An 18,897-nucleotide genomic window follows, 5' to 3' on the forward strand; every position below is an offset into this window, starting at 1 on the left:
TGTTCCTGGGTCAAAATTGCAAGTATAGTTCAATCTTGGTCACTAGACTGAATAAGTTCATTGGCACTTGGCATTTTAATTACCGTGGAAAACCAAAACACTTATTTTGCCAGTACAAAATCTTTAATATTTGTTTTTTCCCTGCCCTTCTGATCTTAGAAGCTTAGCATAATCAGTACATATCCTCAGTACCCTTCAGGAATTTACATTATAGATAAATATGTGAACATTTTATATGTTAAACATTTGTATCTTTTCTCAGTAATCCCCACGTAGCTGAATCATAAATCAATTGGACTGCAATGCTAAGGTTTTAGTTATTAAATGAACTAAAATACTCTAGGTCCATGTTAAAAGATGCAAAAATATATCTGGAACTCCAGAAGAAAAAGCGGACAGAATTTAAAAAAAACCTGGATGAGACAAATAAGATATAGTATTCCCACATGCTCTAATTTCTCTGCACCTGCTAAAGTATTCCAACATGGATTTTAGTAAAGCAACAAACTGCCTGCCCTTTTAATCATTAGCAAAGAACATGTGTTCCAGCATATATATTTTTTTATTTGCATTTATATCCCACCCTTCTCCGAAGACTCAGGGCGGCTTACACTATGTTAAGCAATAGTCTTCATCCATTTGTATATTATATACAAAGTCAACTTATTGCCCCCAACAATCTGGGTCCTCATTTTACCTACCTTATAAAGGATGGAAGGCTGAGTCAACCTTGGGCCTGGTGGGACTTGAACCTGCAGTAATTGCAAGCAGCTGTGTTAATAACAGACTGTCTTAGCAGTCTGAGCCACCAGAGGCCCTAATATTCCAAATGAAAGCATTCATATCCTACAGGTATAGGATAAGTATCTGATATCCACTTTCACATTTATAAAGACCTGTCCTATGATAATCTGATTATAAGGTCTTATATTCAATTCATGGTAATTTGGATTACAGGGCTACCAGTCTTTTCTGAATAAAATTAGCTGCTTCGAATTAAAATTCTGTATATGAAGTTTTTGAATACTGATGCACAAACTTTAAAACGTTATCTGGTTGAAATGCTCAATTTTAGGTGCTCTTAATAAGGCAGAAGAGAGTTTGACCTTTCTACTTCTCCATTTGAAATAAAACTACTAAAAGATGCTCAACATTTCCTTTAAATAGTGTCTCTCTGTTCCTAATCTTACTGGGTTTATTTTCAAACTGACCTCTCCATGATACTTTACAGTGAAGGAATAAGGCACCAAATCTCCATGCACTCATTTGTTGGTGTTCCATTTATAATAATAAATTTATAAATGTATATTCTATTTTTTCCTTGAATCTCCTGAATTTTCTCACATAAAATTCATCAGTATAAAAGTTACCCATATAAAATGCAGGACTATATGATATTCATACAATGAAAATCAAGCGATGAATGCAGCATCACACTAGTCAATTCACAGATAAAATATTTACTAAGAACTGGAAAAATGAAATGGTCTTTCTCCATTTTGGAAAAAGAATCCAAAATATAACCCAAGAAATGAGTCTCCATGGGAATAAGTTAGATGCCAAGAATCTCTTCCTGGTTATTATCTGACACATCTAAGGAGCAAGACATCTAGAAAATAGCTGAATTATCAAGTTCAATTCATTAGAAAAGTGAGATGGAAGTAATTATAAGCCGAAATTAAGCCGTCTATTAAATAGGTACATATATGAACCCAGTGAAGTGTAACACTTTTCATAATATTGAACTAGCATATGCTAAAGAAATGTTTGAAAACTGCCATGTCTATATTTAGGGGATTTCCATTTAAGCAAGTTGGAACACAAAACTTTACATCATAAAAATTAAGCACTGGTCAACATTTCTTCCTTTAAAAGAATCAATGAAGCCACAGAACTGCATTTTTCAGAGCCTTTTTTTTCAGCCAGACAAATTGAACTGGACATGCTTGTACAGTAAAATAGCCATGATAATCAAAATAAGATGAAATTAAGAGAGCCATCCTATATGCTTATTTGGAATATGTTCTCTTTGATTCAATGGGACATAGTCCCAAACAGACAACTATATCAATACTGTGTTAAATAGGTACCCAGCAAATTCGAATGAGATATAATGCACTTCCAATAATAAGTCTTACCATTAATACCTTAAATATGAGAATTATATTTGAGGGTTTAAAAATCAGAAAGTTACATGATAAAAGTGATAGCGTACAGGAGCCATAGTTTCACTGTACCCTTTGCTCCTTAGTGGCAAATATCTACTCATCTTCCAGAAACATAATTACTGTACCACCCAAGAAAGCCATCTGCAAGAGTGACTTCTTACAACTATAATCAGTTCTACTAGCTTGTTCTCCTCCCCCTATAGACAAGGTTGACTCAGCCTTCCATCCTTTATAAGGTAGGTAAAATGAGGACCCAGATTGTTGGGGGCAATAAGTTGACTTTGTATATAAATATACAAATAGAATGAAGACTATTGCTAACATAGTGTAAGCCGCCCTGAGTCTTCGGAGAAGGGCGGGATATAAATGCAAATAAAATAAAAATAAATTAAAAATAAATAAATATGGCACTGACAGCAGAGCCTGTGCATCCAGTCCAGTCTACATTTGCAAGATACAGCAAGTGTAGATATAATTAGCAGTGACTCCTTGAACTTTTCTCCAGGCAGCACAACACTGTTCACATAGCTTGGTCTCAGCTGCAGTAACAAAGAAGGGGGAGGAGAGAGAGACTACAACCAGAGACTACAACCAGAGAGAGAGAGACTACAATCAAGTAAGTGGTGGCCTTCACACAGCACAGTCACTTGCAGCAGTCCATTTTTCAATTATCTAGCTGGATCACTGCAAGAAATATGCACTGCCTTTTCTCATCCTTTTAACTCTTCTATTTTAGGAAATAATCTAGATAGTGGGGAAAAGAGATTTCTGATCAATGTTGCCAAGGGCATACTGAAGAAAAGCAATCGTTCTAGTTCATCAAATGGTGTCAAACAAAACACAATTGCCTTTTCTTTTATGTACACTGAGAGCATATGCACCGAGACAAATTCCTTGTGTGTCCAATCACACTTGGCAATAAAAAATTCTATTCTATTCTATTCTATTCTAAACAAAAAACATAACTTCCATTTCTACATATGTAACCTGTAAAACATTTGCTACTATTTATTATATTCCAAAGAATATCTCCTCTTGGTCCCCCACTGGATTTCTTCTCCAAATGTTCTAATGTGTCTTTCCAGCCTCCTTATGGTTGTCCCAATTCGGCTGGCTTAAAATCTTACTGAGAAGCTATGGACTCTGCTTTGCTGGGTCCCAGGGAACCTTCAGAGTTGGTGCGGGTGGCAGAGTCTTCTGGGTCGCCTTCTACAACCACAGCACCATCTTTTGTAGGCTGGGAACTTTTGGAAGAGCAGTTCTTGAAGCAGGTCTGGAAGACCTGGAGCGAGGCCATGACCATAATCAGAAGAATCACCACCGCCACCGTGATCAGGATGATGATATAGTTGAAGGCGTTTGAAGAAGCCAAAGGTTTGGTGGTGGTGCTGTTGTCGATCGGATTGGGAAACGGTTCCAGAAACGATGTATTTTGACCAGGTCCGCTGGTGCCGTTGGAAGGGAAAGCTCCCGTAGCCCTCGGAGTAGATACGGCGGGCTTTGCCGTCGTCCCGCCATCTCTGGCTGCCGCGACGCAACTCTCTTTGTCGGCCGCCAAGCGGGATCTCCAAGCGCATAAACAACGGAACGCGCCTCGGGCGCTAAGGCAGTCGGTGAATTCCGCACAGTCTCCGCTGCTCGGGCTCCAGTAGCCGCTGGGACAGGAGCACAGGTCCTGCTCGGTGCCTTCCCAATGGGAGCCGTTGGGAGACAGGCGGCAAGTGAAACGCGCCTCTCGCCCGGGGCACCTTATAGTAAGATTGGTGCCCGGAGGGCTGAATTCCACGGCCGGGCTTTGAAGCTGAAAAGGCAGCCTGTAGGAGAGCGTTCCGCGGGCGCCAGAAGCCGAGTGGAGGGCGGGACACGTGCCCGCGTAGCTGTATTTACAGATATAACCCGGGCTTGCCTTGGTGCAGCCGTGGTCTTTCAGGCCCCACCGGTTGAGGTGCGCTTGGCCCGAGCTGACTTGCAACCCGGCGCATCTCTGCATCGTGCAGGACTTGGTCGGTTCTCTGAGCCACTTGGGCGGAGTGGCGGTCCCGTTGGCACTCGGCTCGTCTATCCCCGGGGAGACCCAGGAGAAGCCCCTGAGCGGCAGTTCTTGAAGGGTGCACTGCTGGGCTTTCTTAACCAGGCCCAACCAAAACAGAGCGCCGCCCGTCTCGCTGGCGAGTCCTTTCAACAGAGCGAGGATGACCCCGACTTCGGTGCGGCCGCTGGCCGTGCTCAGAGCTCCCCCGTGCTGGGCGCAAGCATTCTGAGCCTGAAAAAAGTTCTTGCGGCCTAAGTGGATGCCGTAGCAGGCCCCGGATGCGTGGCACCAAGCGCGGCCGCTCTCGGGGAGCTCGGCGGAGCCCCAGAGCCCCGAGAAAGGCGGCAAGAGGGCGAGCGAGGCGAAGATCAGCCCTCGCATCTTGGCTCTCGGCTCCACAAGTGGGAGCGGAAACCTGGATTGAAGGAATGCAGTGTGGAGGGAACTCCTTTTCCTTACACTTCACAACCATATCTGGACTCCCAGAGCCTTCCCTTCTAATTGCAGGAAGGAAATGTGTCAGGAGTTAGGCCTAACCTTCACATCCTTGGTTTACTGAAGGGCCTCTTTTTCCAGCGCAGGGAAGATCTGATAAAATCAGCCTGGAGAGTCTTTTCTTTCTTCTCTTGGCAGGGACTGGAAAAATGGTCGTATTAAACAGAGATTGGGGCAAAAAAAAGGGTAAAGTACAGTATTCTTTGGCTAAAGTAGAGTTTTAATACTTCTGACTTATTTCATCCATCTATATTAATAAAGATAATCAGCTGTCTAAACAAATTTCTTTAGCTTTAAATACAGGTAGTCCTCAACTTACAACAGGTGGTTTCCTGGCCGTTCAAAGTTACAACGGTACTGAAAAAAGTGACTTATGACCAGTTTTCACACTTATGACCATAGTAGCATCCCCATGGTGATATGATAAAAATTCGGATGCTTGGCAGTTGGCTCATATTTATGACAGTGGCAGTGTCCCAAGGTCATTGCGACCTTCTAACAAGCAAAGTCAATAAGAAAGTCAGATTCACTTAACAACAGTTTAACTAATTTAAAAACTATAGTGATTCACTTAACTGGCAAGAAGGGGGCAAACTCACTTAACAAATGTTTCACTTAGCAACATAAATTTTGGGCTCAACTGTGGTCATAAATCAAGAATTGCTTGTACTTTGCCTGTGCCAGACTAGGCTAGATGATCTCCCACATCCCATAAGGCAGTAATTCTTCCAGTTGTGTTTTGGCTAGATATATATAAGTTATGTTTATCCTGTTTTGTTAAACTTTAGGAACAGTATCAAGCCATTAATTTATAATTTTGGAATCAGCAGTCTGGATTAGGACTAAATGTGAAGCCATTGGACGGTTTTGAGTAATTCACAGGATCATTCTGAGAAAGGAAAAGCATATTTCTGTGTCTAGAGGGAAGGAGCTGGATAATATATAAAGCCCAAAGTCACTGATTAAGGTCATTCTCCCACTAGAGGCTTGTAGCATTTTCATTGCTATGTTAATTTTATCTTGAAGATACTGTAAGCCACAACTGGGGAAATAACGTAAAATTAGCACCATTAGAAAACACTACAATTAACCAATGAGTGTGATACACTTCAAAACTGATGTGGTTTTTCAGGGGTCTTTTAACTGATATTGAGAAACTGTGAAGATCTTATATCAGCCACTGACTATAAGTAGTCCTCATTTAACAACTGCCTTGTTTAATGGCTGTTTGCAGTTATGACAGTGATGAAAAAATAACTGCAACCAATCCTCACATTTACAACCTTCACAGGTCTGTAAAGCAAAAGAAAGCTGAAGTAAAATCATAAACATAGTTGTGATTTCACTTAGCCGCTTCTTCTTTTAATGACTTAGTTGCTGGTCCCAATTATGGTTGCTAAATAAGGGCAACTGGTGAACTTCAGTGTGTCATTCTTTCGCAGCTGCCATATTCTATAGTAATATTGATCAACCTCGTGTGTAGATTTCAACATCCAGAATTCCCCATACAAATACTTACATTGCCTTTATGCTTTAAGCCAGCTTTTTTAAAATTGCCTAAAAATGAATGTAGAAATAAATACATTTATGCAATGCTTAAGTTTGTTTTTCGTGCAACATTCCTAAGCATTCCTCCATAACTAGGTCTTGATTAGTTCAGCTTTTTAAAAAATGGCTACTGGATAAAATTCTGAAAGATTTTTTTTAAAAAAAATGTATCTTAGAAATTGGATTAACGAAGATTTCTAATAATTAATAATTAATGAGTATTAAGTATTAATTTATAATCCTATCCTTCCCCACCTTGTCCCAGTTTGTTATTTATCCTGAAAGTTTAAAAAATGTTATTGGGAAATCTTATTTGTCTCTTACAGCTCTGTATCCTGTTAATTCCCACAGTCATGCTGCTTGATATAACATGTCAGATTTATCCATTTTGTAATGCTGTGCTTAAGCCCAAAATGGATGCAGGTCTTTAATTTTAAGCCCCAGTATTAACACAAAGTGAATTAATGTTACTGTAATTCATCAACCTGACTTCCTTGAAATTAGTGGAAATAGTTCCAGTTATGCTGCTCGTAGTGGAATCAGCGTTTTATTAAGTGATTGAAATCTTGAGCTTCTACACATAATGTGGAGAGTTTCAGATCCTATACAAATTAGGACCAATCTAGAGTGGCTTTTGAGGGCTAGAGCTGATGCCTCATATATTATGAAAATACTTTTCTTCTTGGTAATGTGCCATCAAATCTGTGAAGTAGATTTCCCAGACCAAATCATTGTATAATAATAACAACAACAGCAACAATTTGGAACATAACACACCAGATATCACAGTTGTTGAGGGCCGAAGCGTACAGTTTATTGACATCGCTATACCAGGAGATGCCAGAGTCGAAGAAAAAGAACTGGAAAAAATCACGAAATATCTTGACCTGGCCATCAAAACTACACGGCTATGGATGAAACATGTAACAGTGATACCCATTGTCATTGGGGCACTTGGTACCATGTCCAAGAATTTTATAAGATACATCAACAAATTTGCGGAAATGCAAAAAACTGTGCTACTTGGAACATCTTAAGAAGGTACTTGGTGGATACCTAGGATGCTGGCAGTAACCCGTATCAACCATTAGCACCAGTCAATGTATTTGTGATGCATTTTTGAATGTTGTTGATTGAGTTTCCTGTTTAATGAAAAGAGATGTTTAATGAATAAAAGATAATAATAATAATAATAATAATAATAATAATAATAATAATAATAATAATAATAATAATAATAATAATAATAATAATAATATTCTTTGTTGCAATTACCTTGCTGAAACAAATATGGCTCAATATAGTACATCATTTTTTATTTTAAAAATGTTCTTTTGTGCATTCATAGGTTTTGTTTAGCCTTGACTTATATAGAAAGCAGTTCCATTTAATTTTTGCAGCAAATAAATCTGTGCTATTTAAATTTGTCAGTTCATTTTTAATCTTAACTAAGCAAGCATTTTGTATTTGTGTTTTGTAAAAAAATGCACTTGTAGATATAGACCTTGCTTACATACTGCATTAAATGATAGTTTATTTATCCATGGTTTAATCAAGCAGCTTCAGTTGGCTGAATTATGTAACACTCTGAACTGTACACCATGCTTTACAAGCTATAGCAGTTGGGTTCATGCTGTTCACTAAGCAAAAATCAATCAAACCCATGCTTTGATGCGATTTGTGAATCCAGCCATTGTATTGTAAAATAAGAGGGAGAGCCACTTTTTCATATTGCTTACAATTTTATACGCCCCCCTAATGTTCTCTTAGAACTAAACATCCAATTATTCTTTGTGAGAAAGTGTACCAATATTTTGTTAGATAAAAGGATATAAGCAATTGTGAAGTTCTGATGTTCATAGCCAAGATCACATTTTTCTTCCAGACATGTTACCTTTTCTCAGTCCTCTGTAATACTTTTCCACTAGGGAAATATAGTTCTCCCTTCAGCTTTGACTGATAATTAGAATGCAATTGTTTCTGTATCATGCATGTATTTTGGTAGTGTCTGTGAAACACTTCTGATAAAGTGACAACACTGTCCTGCCAATATTAATTATATTTTTATGTTATTTGTTTTGGAGTTTTATTTGTTTTGGGGAAATTGAAGCCCCCCTGCTATACCATACGGATATAGGAATTTTCACAAAATTCAATTAAAAAGAAAGAAAAGTAGTAGTAATAGCAGCAGCACCAATACTTCGATAATTCACAGAGATTCTTTTTATTATTTTGCAAGGATACATGATTTCTCGATTGCTCAAAAGTACAACAAATCATTTAAAAAGACATAAATGCACACAGAGGAATTGCATCCTACCCTACAACTTAATTACACTACCAGTGTAATTAGGAGCGTTTTGTAAAATGAGCCAATACTGCATCACTGTGACAACAGCATTCAAGGAGAAAGCTAGATTTCCTTAAAATCTATATAAATTATGCAATATCAAGGACACAAGTTACTGAATTGACAAATGATGTAGAATGAAATATTATAATTTTATCTTGGCTGCCCAAGCAACAATAAATTAAAATCTCTGGAGAGTTCCAGAAAATTTGTAGTGGCCAGATTTCCTGAGGAAATTATTACAATAACAGGAAGTCTTGAGCCTCGCTATAAAGAGGTGACTTCAATTCCTGGCATTTTGCCTAGGCTGACCCTTCAACTCAACATCTTAAAGGAGGAGGCAGCAGGTGCCTGCTAACAAACAGCAAATGTAAAATTAAAATACAAGGAAGGGCATTTTTTCATCCAAGGCCAGGAGACTATTGTGAAGTAAAACCTATTCTTCAGAAGATCCTGGTAACATTTCCCCACCCCATTCCAGTTTAAATCCTACTTCAGTTTAGCCACTTCAAGCATCTAATGAAGTGAGCTATTGTTTGTTAGGTAAGGATGCGGTGGCTCGGGCTAGGACGTTGAGCTTGTCGATCGAAAGGTTGGAAGCTCAGCGGTTCAAATCCCTAGTGCTGTTGTGTAACAAGGTGAGCTCCCGTTACTTGTCCCAGCTTCTGCCAACCTAGCAATTTTGAAAGCACGTAAAAATGCAAGTAGAAAAAATAGGGACCACCTTGGTGGGAAGGTAACAGTGTTCCGTGCACCTTTGCTGTTGAGTCTTGCCGGCCACAAGACCACGGAGACGTCTTCGGACAGCGCTGGCTGTTCGGCTTTGAAACGGAGATGAGCACCGGCCCCTAGAGTCGGCAACGACTAGCACACATGTGCGAGGGGAACCTTTATCTTTACCTTTTATCGTTAGTTAAAATTTGTTAGTCTTAAAAAGGTTCTCCAACAGATAAATTCTAAATGAGTATTCGTTTGGAGAAATAATTCTATCCTATCAGTTGCTCCTTGTTAAATTCTAAACCCAACCTCTGCCTTTATTCTTTGTTGCAATGGATCCTGACTTGTCATCTGAAAATGACTGGCAGTCATACAGCTATTGCATGTTATCCCTGATCACGAGCAAGCAGGCATTGGGTGGGCATGGGGTCCAGGGATTTTTGCTACTGGTTCTCTGAATCACCCGCCATCATTGCTACTAGATCGGCCGATCCGGTCCGAACCGGGAGCATTTCACTCCTTTATTTTAGCTATATTAGTATCTTCAAACTGCTTATCATTGATGACATATTTGATCTGTAGACCAACAAAAATGCCTTTCTTAAACTTGGAATCAATTATTCTTGGAAACTTTTGTCTCAAATAATAAAAACTTTCACCTTCCTTGCTCATCACTTTCACAAAATTTTTCATCAGTTCGAGTTTTATACGAAATGGAGGCAAACATATCTTGTCGGATCAACAAGTGGTTCATATGCCATGTTTTTTTTCCTAGAACCAAATTCTTTGAGAGTGGCCATTTCTTTTTAATGTTATGTGACTCTCTTCACAACTGTTCCATTCATATATACAACAACTGTTCTTGGTATATCTGAACTGCAATCCAAGCTGCAGGGGAAGTACTTTTGGATCTCCACAGATATTCCTGTTGTACATGGTGTACTGGATGTGCTTCAACAACAGTTCCATCTGTTTGTATGTTTCTTTCATGTGTGCAGTATAGCCAACAAGTACTGAAGGGTGTACATTGGCATTGTGTAAAAGCAGAAGATTTTTATACAATGGTGTGTGATTACAGATTACTTCCATGATTAGCAGCCAGAAATCTATCAGCTATACCCAAAGAGTGTTCATGAAAAAAATCTTTGTTGCCCAGTTAACCTATTGAACTAATGACCATTAAGTGGCAACAAACAGACTGCATCTCTTGACTGCAATATGGAGGCCACCTGCGTTATCATTGCTGATGCATAAGTGTTCTTCAGATTTTGATATGAGAGGTATAGCTTATGGGATTCATTTAATTTTTTCACATAATTTTCCCCACATGATTATCAGTTATTGACTAGTCAGCCTTTCAACCACTAGTTGACAGTACAGAGTTATAAGGCTTTTTTAAAAACCTCTGCTGCCATCTAATGTGGATTTATGCAACTGAGATGTAGTTGTTGGCTAAATTCTATTGAAGAGTTGGAGTTTGAGAAAAGGGTTTGCAAAGTATGTGGGGGTGTGGATATGTTGATTTATCCTTCAAAAAACAATAAATAAAATGGCTACAGAAGCCGAGGTTCAGTTTTCATCGCTGTCGGAGCAATAGTAAATCTAGAGGAAGGCATTCTGTCCACTCGAATTCATATAAAAAGCTTCTCAGATCAATCATTCCACAGCATGGCACAAATAGACTTGGCATTCAAAAGCAAGACTGGCTTTTTCAGCTGCTTTAGGTTGCATATTGATGCTCAATGTAGCAATTACATCTAGGTTGTTTAGCCAACCTATCTGTAACACAAAGAAAAAGAAAAAGAAAGGTTGAAATTCAAGACTTCACAGCCAGAACAGCATTGAAGACAGGCACAGAGCCCAGCAACCAGACAGAAGGGGGCAATCCCTCAGCAGACTGCTAGATCAGCTGAAACCATAGCTGACCATTCACCTCCTCTTTCATGCCCCTTTTCTAGGCTGTCTCCTTGGAATATCTTGGGCCAACATCAGATGGAAAATACCACTTCCATATTAAAACATCCAAGATGTCTGTAGCACCAGGTTGACCATAGGGGGTGGGGAATATTGTGAGGGCATGTCCTAAACAAGTAGTAAGTGGGCATCTTGGCACCATAGGAGACTATGTAGCTATAAAACAAGCAGCTTTTTAAAAGTGACCAAATTTTAGGACAATGTTCTTCAACCTATTGTTTTGCAAAAGTGTTTGGACATACAGCATGAAGAATTTCAGAAACAGAAAAAGACAAGCTAATTATTTGAATCTTATTCATTTCCATAGCAGGATTGAAAATTTGTAGATTATATAGATTAGATTATATAGGCTGTAGCCTATAGATTAGAAAGGCCAGAAGCTAGCAGCCTAACATACAGATGAGGCTACTAAAATGGAAGACCTCTAATGCATTTTGAATTATGGCAAACATCTTCTAAAAATGCACTACACATTTGATAGTCGCCCCCGTTATTTAAAACAGTTGTATAGCTACCTATCTTAAAACAAAACTGATCAGTTTATGACCCCAGAGTAAAACAACACGTACACCATTAAAAAAAAAAGAAACAATAAAACCAAGAACAGAAAAATCAATCACACTTCCTTGATGCAACCCATGCTATGACTTCACTCTATCCTGGAGAACAGCCAGGTCTTAAATGCTGTCTGAGAAGTAAAAAAAAATAAAAGGGGGGGGGGTGCTGTTGGAATTTAAGGAGAAGAAGAGTGTTCCATAGGGCCAGATCAGGGGTGAAATCCAGCAGGTTCTGACAGGTTCGATAGTGGAAATTTTGAGCAGTTCAGAGAACTGGCAAATACCACCTCTGGCTGGCCCCAGAGTGGGGTGGAAATGGAGATTTTGCAATATCCTTCCCCCAGGAGTGGGGAGGGAATGGGGATTTTGCAGTAACCTTCCCCTGCCATGCCCACAGAACCGGTAGTAAAAAAAAATTGATTTCACCGGCCAGGTACAACAAAGAAGGCACAATTCTGAGGACTCACCAAGTGGCAATGTTTAAAATAAGGGTTTTGTATACATTTTAAAGATTATACAAGAATTTAACTAGGAATCATCTTATTCTTCATTGTAAATACAGTTCATGGTAAGCGCAATTATGTAATGGCCTCTTGTTGGAGCATTATTTAAAGGCAGCAGAAGGGACAAGTTGGAATGATCTATGTGAGCAGTTCATGGGTGATGAGACTATGATTTGCATTTTTTAATAAGAGTCACAGGTGGCTAACTAGTTAAAGTCTTATAAAATCTGATTTCATAAGAGAAAAGATAAAAACAGCCAAACACTCTCAGGCTATGTAATTTGACAGCTGTTCTCAGATTGGTTTTATTAGCAACAAAAGCATCTCCAGCTAAAGGAAATATCCATCCCATGCTGGTTCAGGCTTTCAAATGTTACTTTGAAAATTAATGCAAAGAGATTTAGTTGGATGTCACTGATACGGTACTGTAGTCCTATTCAGGAGAGCCATTCTTATGTAGAATTCAACACAGGAGGACAAATGATATTTCTTCCTTTTAAGTTGTACTGATGACATCATTAAAGAGCCAATCTCCATGAGTACAGCATGACAGTACAGAATAGGATGGCTTTGTGTACAGGGAGAGCCTAGCATGCCAGTTCAAGTGGAAATGTTTGCATCTGTGCAAAGATTCCCCCATTGCAGACTATTGTGCTGCATTTATAGATGATCAGATCTTAACCTCACCTTGTGATTTTTTTTTCAACACAGTGAATCAGACAAGTGATAGTACTGTATTTCAGATGCCCAAACCACTTTTTATGGCATTTTTATAAAGATGTTAAACACACAAGATACCAAATCTGAACACTATGGAACATACTTCTCCTAGCAATAAATATTGGAATCTCCTATCCAGATATAACTTAATTTAATATTAGTAATGCCTCTTATCCTCAGCCAGAATTCAATGGTTTGTGATCCTGAAAACCAATGAGAGGTCCAACTGAATTCATATCTTCACGCAATATCTGATGTTAGTCACCTGCCAAGGTGACTAAGACACTGTCCATCAGAGGTCCAAAACAGAAACTAGTCTGAGCTTCTTATTTCAGCAGCTTGGCCTTTTTAAATTCATTTTAATAAGCAAATTCTTCCCTGCATTTCTGTGAAATACAGAGCTTGCATCATACCTGAATTAATATTAATCCACAACCTTATCAAATATGCATACTGCAAAATAGCTGCAAACCTCCCCCACCCCACTAATGAATAGCTGACTTATTAAGGATTAAAATATTGACATTTGTTAGCTGAGTTTTTATTCCATTATTCAAAATATGAATGTTCTACTTGGAATAATTATGTAAATATTCATACACCCTTTTAAGTCCCATTTTCCAATATGTGAACAGACTTAGTAATTGAAGTCCATTGGCTCAAGCTATTTGGCACTGAAATTTGTGGAACAATAGAGGAGTGGGGAAAAGCTTGTGTTATGGACATGTATGGAGAGTCAGATTTGAAAATGGAGAAGTGGGATTAGACAGGCTCTGACCTTGCAACCTAAGACTCATGTAATGCTCACATATCTGCAGATGGGGTTCAGAAGAAGCAAGATGTATAGAAGATAAGCCAAATCCTCAGGTAATCATCCTACCATTGGGAAGGAGATATAGAAGCATAGCCAGCTGTACAAACAGGCTGAAGAACAGTTTTTATCCATGGGCTGTCAGACTCCTGAATGAGAAATAACATCATAACTACATAGTACGATGAACTGCAGGGCCGGCGCAATATGTAACATGTTCACACTGGTGCAATAGGACTGGGTGTTTTGTTAATATGATTTATTGGGTTAGGGATATTTCTGTCTTCACTGTGAGTTGTATTGTGTTGGCGGGAGGTGCACTGAGGGAGCTCAACCAATCTCATTGTACATATGTTGTGCACTGACAATAAAGATTTTAACTGTAATGAGCCACTTGAGCAGGCTGAGTCACTTGAGCAGGAGAAAGATCTAGAGACCTCACATCTTAAGATATATCAAAGGAGCAGAACAGAAACGTTCAGTGAGATTCCTCAGAAAGCCATAGTAGGGCCTGAGAGTCAGACTGCTGTTGGGAAACAGCTTTCCAATTTTGGCTCAGGCTTTCTGAATGCACTGTGCTCCTATGATTAACTTCTGGGCTGGTAGGAGACTACACTCTGCTCAGATTCCTAAATCTTAGATTTGTTTGCACATGATATCACCCACTGAAATAAGCATGCTTATTTTTCCTGAGCTCCTGCACCCCTGGCACTTCAGTAAGTTGTATAATCGACATAAAGGCCTCTTATCTAAGTCTGACTTCCTGCACTGGTAATTGCTGGAACAGGACAGCTTGATTTGTTTTAAACCAAGAAAGAATAAATTAATAATACAAAGAACAGTGGTAGATTTTCTGCTTATTAAAGTTTAAATATGTTTTTAACTTACATAGATAAAAATGTTATCAGAAAGCTATGCTATTGTGATTCTTATTCTTGTATAAGCACATACTGGCTGGTCATCACTGGGCAACAGCTCACATTGTCAATAGGTGTATGAAATTAAAAACATTATATTTTTGTTTATTTTTCATCCAGTTGGCTAGATACATTTATCCATTTTAGTCTTAATGGATTATATGACATTGAAGAGATTTTTCTCTTTATCTTGCAAGTAAGTGTTCGGGTGACAGGAGAGCATCAATGAATGCAAGGGCTTCTGCATTCCCTTCAGTTAATTGGACACAGAGGTCATGTTGCAAGGTCCCCCTTCCTTTTATATGGGTGGGGAAGTCTACTTACAAGATTGTGCAAAAAGATTGAATCAGAGTGGAGAGCATTTGCATTTACTTAAATCTGAGTCCTTTACGCCACATTTCCTTAAACTTTGCAAGATAAAGTTTCAAGACCCCTATCACTGCAAATTTTATTTATTTATTTATTTATTTGTCACAGCAGTATATATAAGCATAAGCATGAAAATAACTGTATAATATATAAGCATATATATGAGCATAAGTATGTGATAACTATATTAATTGGATATAATGAAAGGAAACAATAGGACAGGAATGGTAGGCACGTTTGTGCTCTTATGCACGCTCCTTATAGACCTCTTAGGAATGGGGTGAGGACAATAGTAGAGAGTTTTTGGTTAAAGCTTTGGGGATTTTGAGAAGAGACCACAGAGTCAGGTAGTGTGTTCCAAGCACTAATAACTCTGTTACAGAAGTCATATTTTCTGCAATCAAGATTGAAATGGTTAACATTGAGTTTAAATCTATTGTTTGCTCTTGTATTGTTATGATTGAAGCTGAAGTAGTCTTCAATAGGAAGGACATTACAATAGATGATTCTATGAGTTAAACACAGGTCCTGTCGAAGGTGGCGGAGTTAACAAGGCAGCTAAGAAACATGTACAAACAAACAACTACCCGATGGTATGACTCCAAAAGAGAATAGGAGAAAGGCAAATCAGGACAGAATGGCAGGACAGGTTCATTCATATAATCAGTAAATCAGCTGAGGTAGAAAAGTGGGTAATGGCTGACTAAGACTGGGTACAACTGCAGCAAAGTTCCATTATTTATCTTGAACATCCTAAAAGTTCTCTGAGGATTCCTCATCTTTGGCAGCTGGATAATGATCCTTTTTGCCAGCCAATGTGTGCAGTCTCTACAAAATAAACACAGAGATAACGTGAAATAGTGTTCTCACAGCACCAACATTTCCACTTCCCATCCCAGCTTGCATGAATCCCTGGGTTGTATCTTTTGTTGTTTTTGTTCTATATTTTCTTCGTTCTCCTGTTTTGTTTTTCCTTATATTTTTACTGATTCCATGTTGTCATATGTCTCTCTCCAAGGAATAAACCCATGACTCTTACCCACTTCTAGGGAAATGTCACCATATAACTACTTTTAGGCACTTTTACAAGCAGGCTATAATCTTGTCATGTGTGTGTCTTCAGTGGCACTGCCAAATTTGATGAATGAATTGGATGCCTTGGGTGCCCATATGGCCAACTTTTCCTGGGTGTGATCCAGGACAGATGTGTGCCTTTCCTTTTTAACAGAAAGCTAGAACAAACAACACCCTTTTCTTCCCCCCCGCCCCCCGCAAATATCACATACAGAGGCATTACATTTCCAGATGGCAGTTTCACAGCTTTTCTCCCTCCCTCCCCCACTCCTATTTTGCAGAAAATCTTTTTTCAAAAATGGTGTACCATCAATTATGGAGGAAAGCTCCTGAAAATACAGTACATTTCTGGGATAAAGTGGAACTGGATTTGTTTTGAATGGGCTTAAGTCCTGAAATTTTGGTTTAGAATAAAATGCATCGATGCTATAAATTTTTTAAAAATGTGCAATTCCATGAAGAACCAAATTGCATTAGTGCTGCTATTACATTTCACTTGGACATCAGAAAGATAAGAAATATAGAAACAGAAAACCTCTTTAAAGACATGACCAGGCAGCCAATTATTACTTGGAAACTCTGAATGATGTTTGTCCCAACATGATGCCATCCAGATACTTCCCTTGTTGGCCAAAGATTTATGGGAGTTGAAGACCACCCATTTGGAGAAGACCAGGTTGGGGATCATTTCATATTATTGTAAATTTAAATGTAATTTGTGAAATAGTTCTAATTCGGTCTATACAAAAAAATGGCACTGAAGTTGTAATGAGGGAAGTAATGTTAAACCTGGAATTTTCACAAATCACATCTACTTATATAATTTTAGTTTTAAATTTCAGAAACATACCAAAGCATCATTAGCTAGACAAGTTATTAAAAAAATCAGTAAATTAGAAGTACCGTTTGATTATAAATGAAAAAGCTTAAAAGATTGGTTTTAAAATCAATATTCAAAACAAATATTTACTTGTCTGGAGAAGTAAAATAGCTTAATTTGAACAAATATGCCATAACAGTGACCCATCTCCTGTGAGAGAGCATTCTGGTGTCAGAATAAACAAATTACTTACATTTAAATAGTTTGTGTGGTAATCAGATGAAATAGTTCCTTGTGGAGCTAAAAGTGGTTCCAGATGAAAAGGATTTACATTTTTCTTTCCAAAGTTAACATTCAACTTTCTTGAATGCTGCCTTATCACATGTTTCTCTACAATTATCCTGGCTGTGTTTAATGTTTCCTAAATATATGCATTTACCTATAAATGAGTTTCATGACAGTGTTAATGGTAACAATAATGTTATTACCCATAGGGACGATGCAGTAACCATGATTACATAAACACACATTTTTTATTGCTCATTTCCATTGGGTAGTGACCTGCATCTGGAACAAACAACACATTATCCTATTATGGTGTAATTTAAAACAAGAAAGACCTTATGTGTCTGCATTCTAATGGAGTTAAAACATCTTCACTTTGGGAAATTAATTCCATTAATTATCATTACCTTTGCTGAGCTCAGCCTAGCAGAGCAACTATCCAGAAGTGTTGCAGTCACCGTAATAATTTCCTGTATATATAAAAAAATGCACATATGCATGCAATATCTCTATGACACACACAACAACAACAATGCAAATTAGATGTTACAACAGATGCAGAACTGCCAGCTTTTGTTTGGAATCGAAATCTATATCTGCACAGAAGCAATTTTGACTCACAAAACAGAAATGGAAAGCAAATCTTTTTATCCTTTTTTTATTAGTAGTTGGATTTATATTCTACCTTTTCTCCAGGAGTTAGGACAGCACATACGGAGATCTTTATTTTATCTGCAGCATAAGTTCCTGTATGAGATAGGCTGAACCAGGAAATTGTGACTGGCCCAAATTTACCCAATGCATTTCCATAGCAGTGTACATACCCGAACATGGATTTACCCAGACCTAATCCAACATCTTCTCCATTGCCTGATACTGGTTCTTCCTCTTTTCCCTTCTTCTGTGGTTTCCTGAAATCTCTGTCAGAGAATTTCCCACCCTTTGGGACAGATTTTGAAGATAAAGAAGTGACAAGGAAAATGAAGTCTCATTGTACAATATCTAATATCTATGTTGGATTCCACCCTCGGGAAATTATGGGGGAGCAAATAACAAAAGCTGCATTGCACTATTATGGTGCAAGCTTTGCCTCTTTGTATGTGCATCATGTTACACACATATGGAAGAATGTGGCATTGAGGCATGACGGCATCATGTTCCTATATTTTTTTTATTTACTTAATTTTTATCCCATCTTTATTTTTGGTCATTGCACTATTATTCAAATCAGCATACATAGCTAATGATCCAGCTTCCTATTTTCTCTACAACAGCAGCTCTTTACTTGATTTGATGAAAATGTTAGATCCTGCAGATCTTCTTCTCAGAGAACTGTAACTCTATGGCAGGAAAGAAATCTGTAGTTTGGCTAACCAAGATTTTCTGATTAGAAGTATACTAAGACAAATTGACAAACATTGGCGTATTGGAATTAATATTATTAATATATATATTCAAATAATATATTTGACTGGCAACAAATAGTTTTCTAGAAGTCAGCTAATGCCAAGTAATCATCTGAAATGGAAGTCTGTAGAGATTCTCAGCCATCTGGGT

At 38.2% G+C, this 18,897-nt stretch overlaps 1 protein-coding gene across 1 annotated transcript; it reads right to left on the reverse strand.

Moving 5' to 3' along the window:
* Positions 1-2,564: 2,564 nt before the first annotated feature.
* On the reverse strand, positions 2,565-4,637 carry CLEC14A (C-type lectin domain containing 14A). The gene has a single exon (XM_058162300.1). It carries the CDS (start codon positions 4,579-4,581, stop codon positions 3,292-3,294), a length of 1,290 nt encoding a protein of 429 aa, XP_058018283.1. The 5' UTR covers positions 4,582-4,637; the 3' UTR covers positions 2,565-3,291.
* Between the last annotated feature and the right edge of the window lie 14,260 nt (positions 4,638-18,897).

This window comes from Ahaetulla prasina, chromosome 1 (assembly GCF_028640845.1).
Source record: "Ahaetulla prasina isolate Xishuangbanna chromosome 1, ASM2864084v1, whole genome shotgun sequence".
In the NCBI taxonomy this organism is placed as follows: domain Eukaryota; kingdom Metazoa; phylum Chordata; class Lepidosauria; order Squamata; family Colubridae; genus Ahaetulla; species Ahaetulla prasina.

Bases quoted from the DNA above. Each gene is read 5' to 3' on its own strand.
- CLEC14A (XM_058162300.1), bottom strand. From the start codon at position 4,581: ATGCGAGGGCTGATCTTCGCCTCGCTCGCCCTCTTGCCGCCTTTCTCG.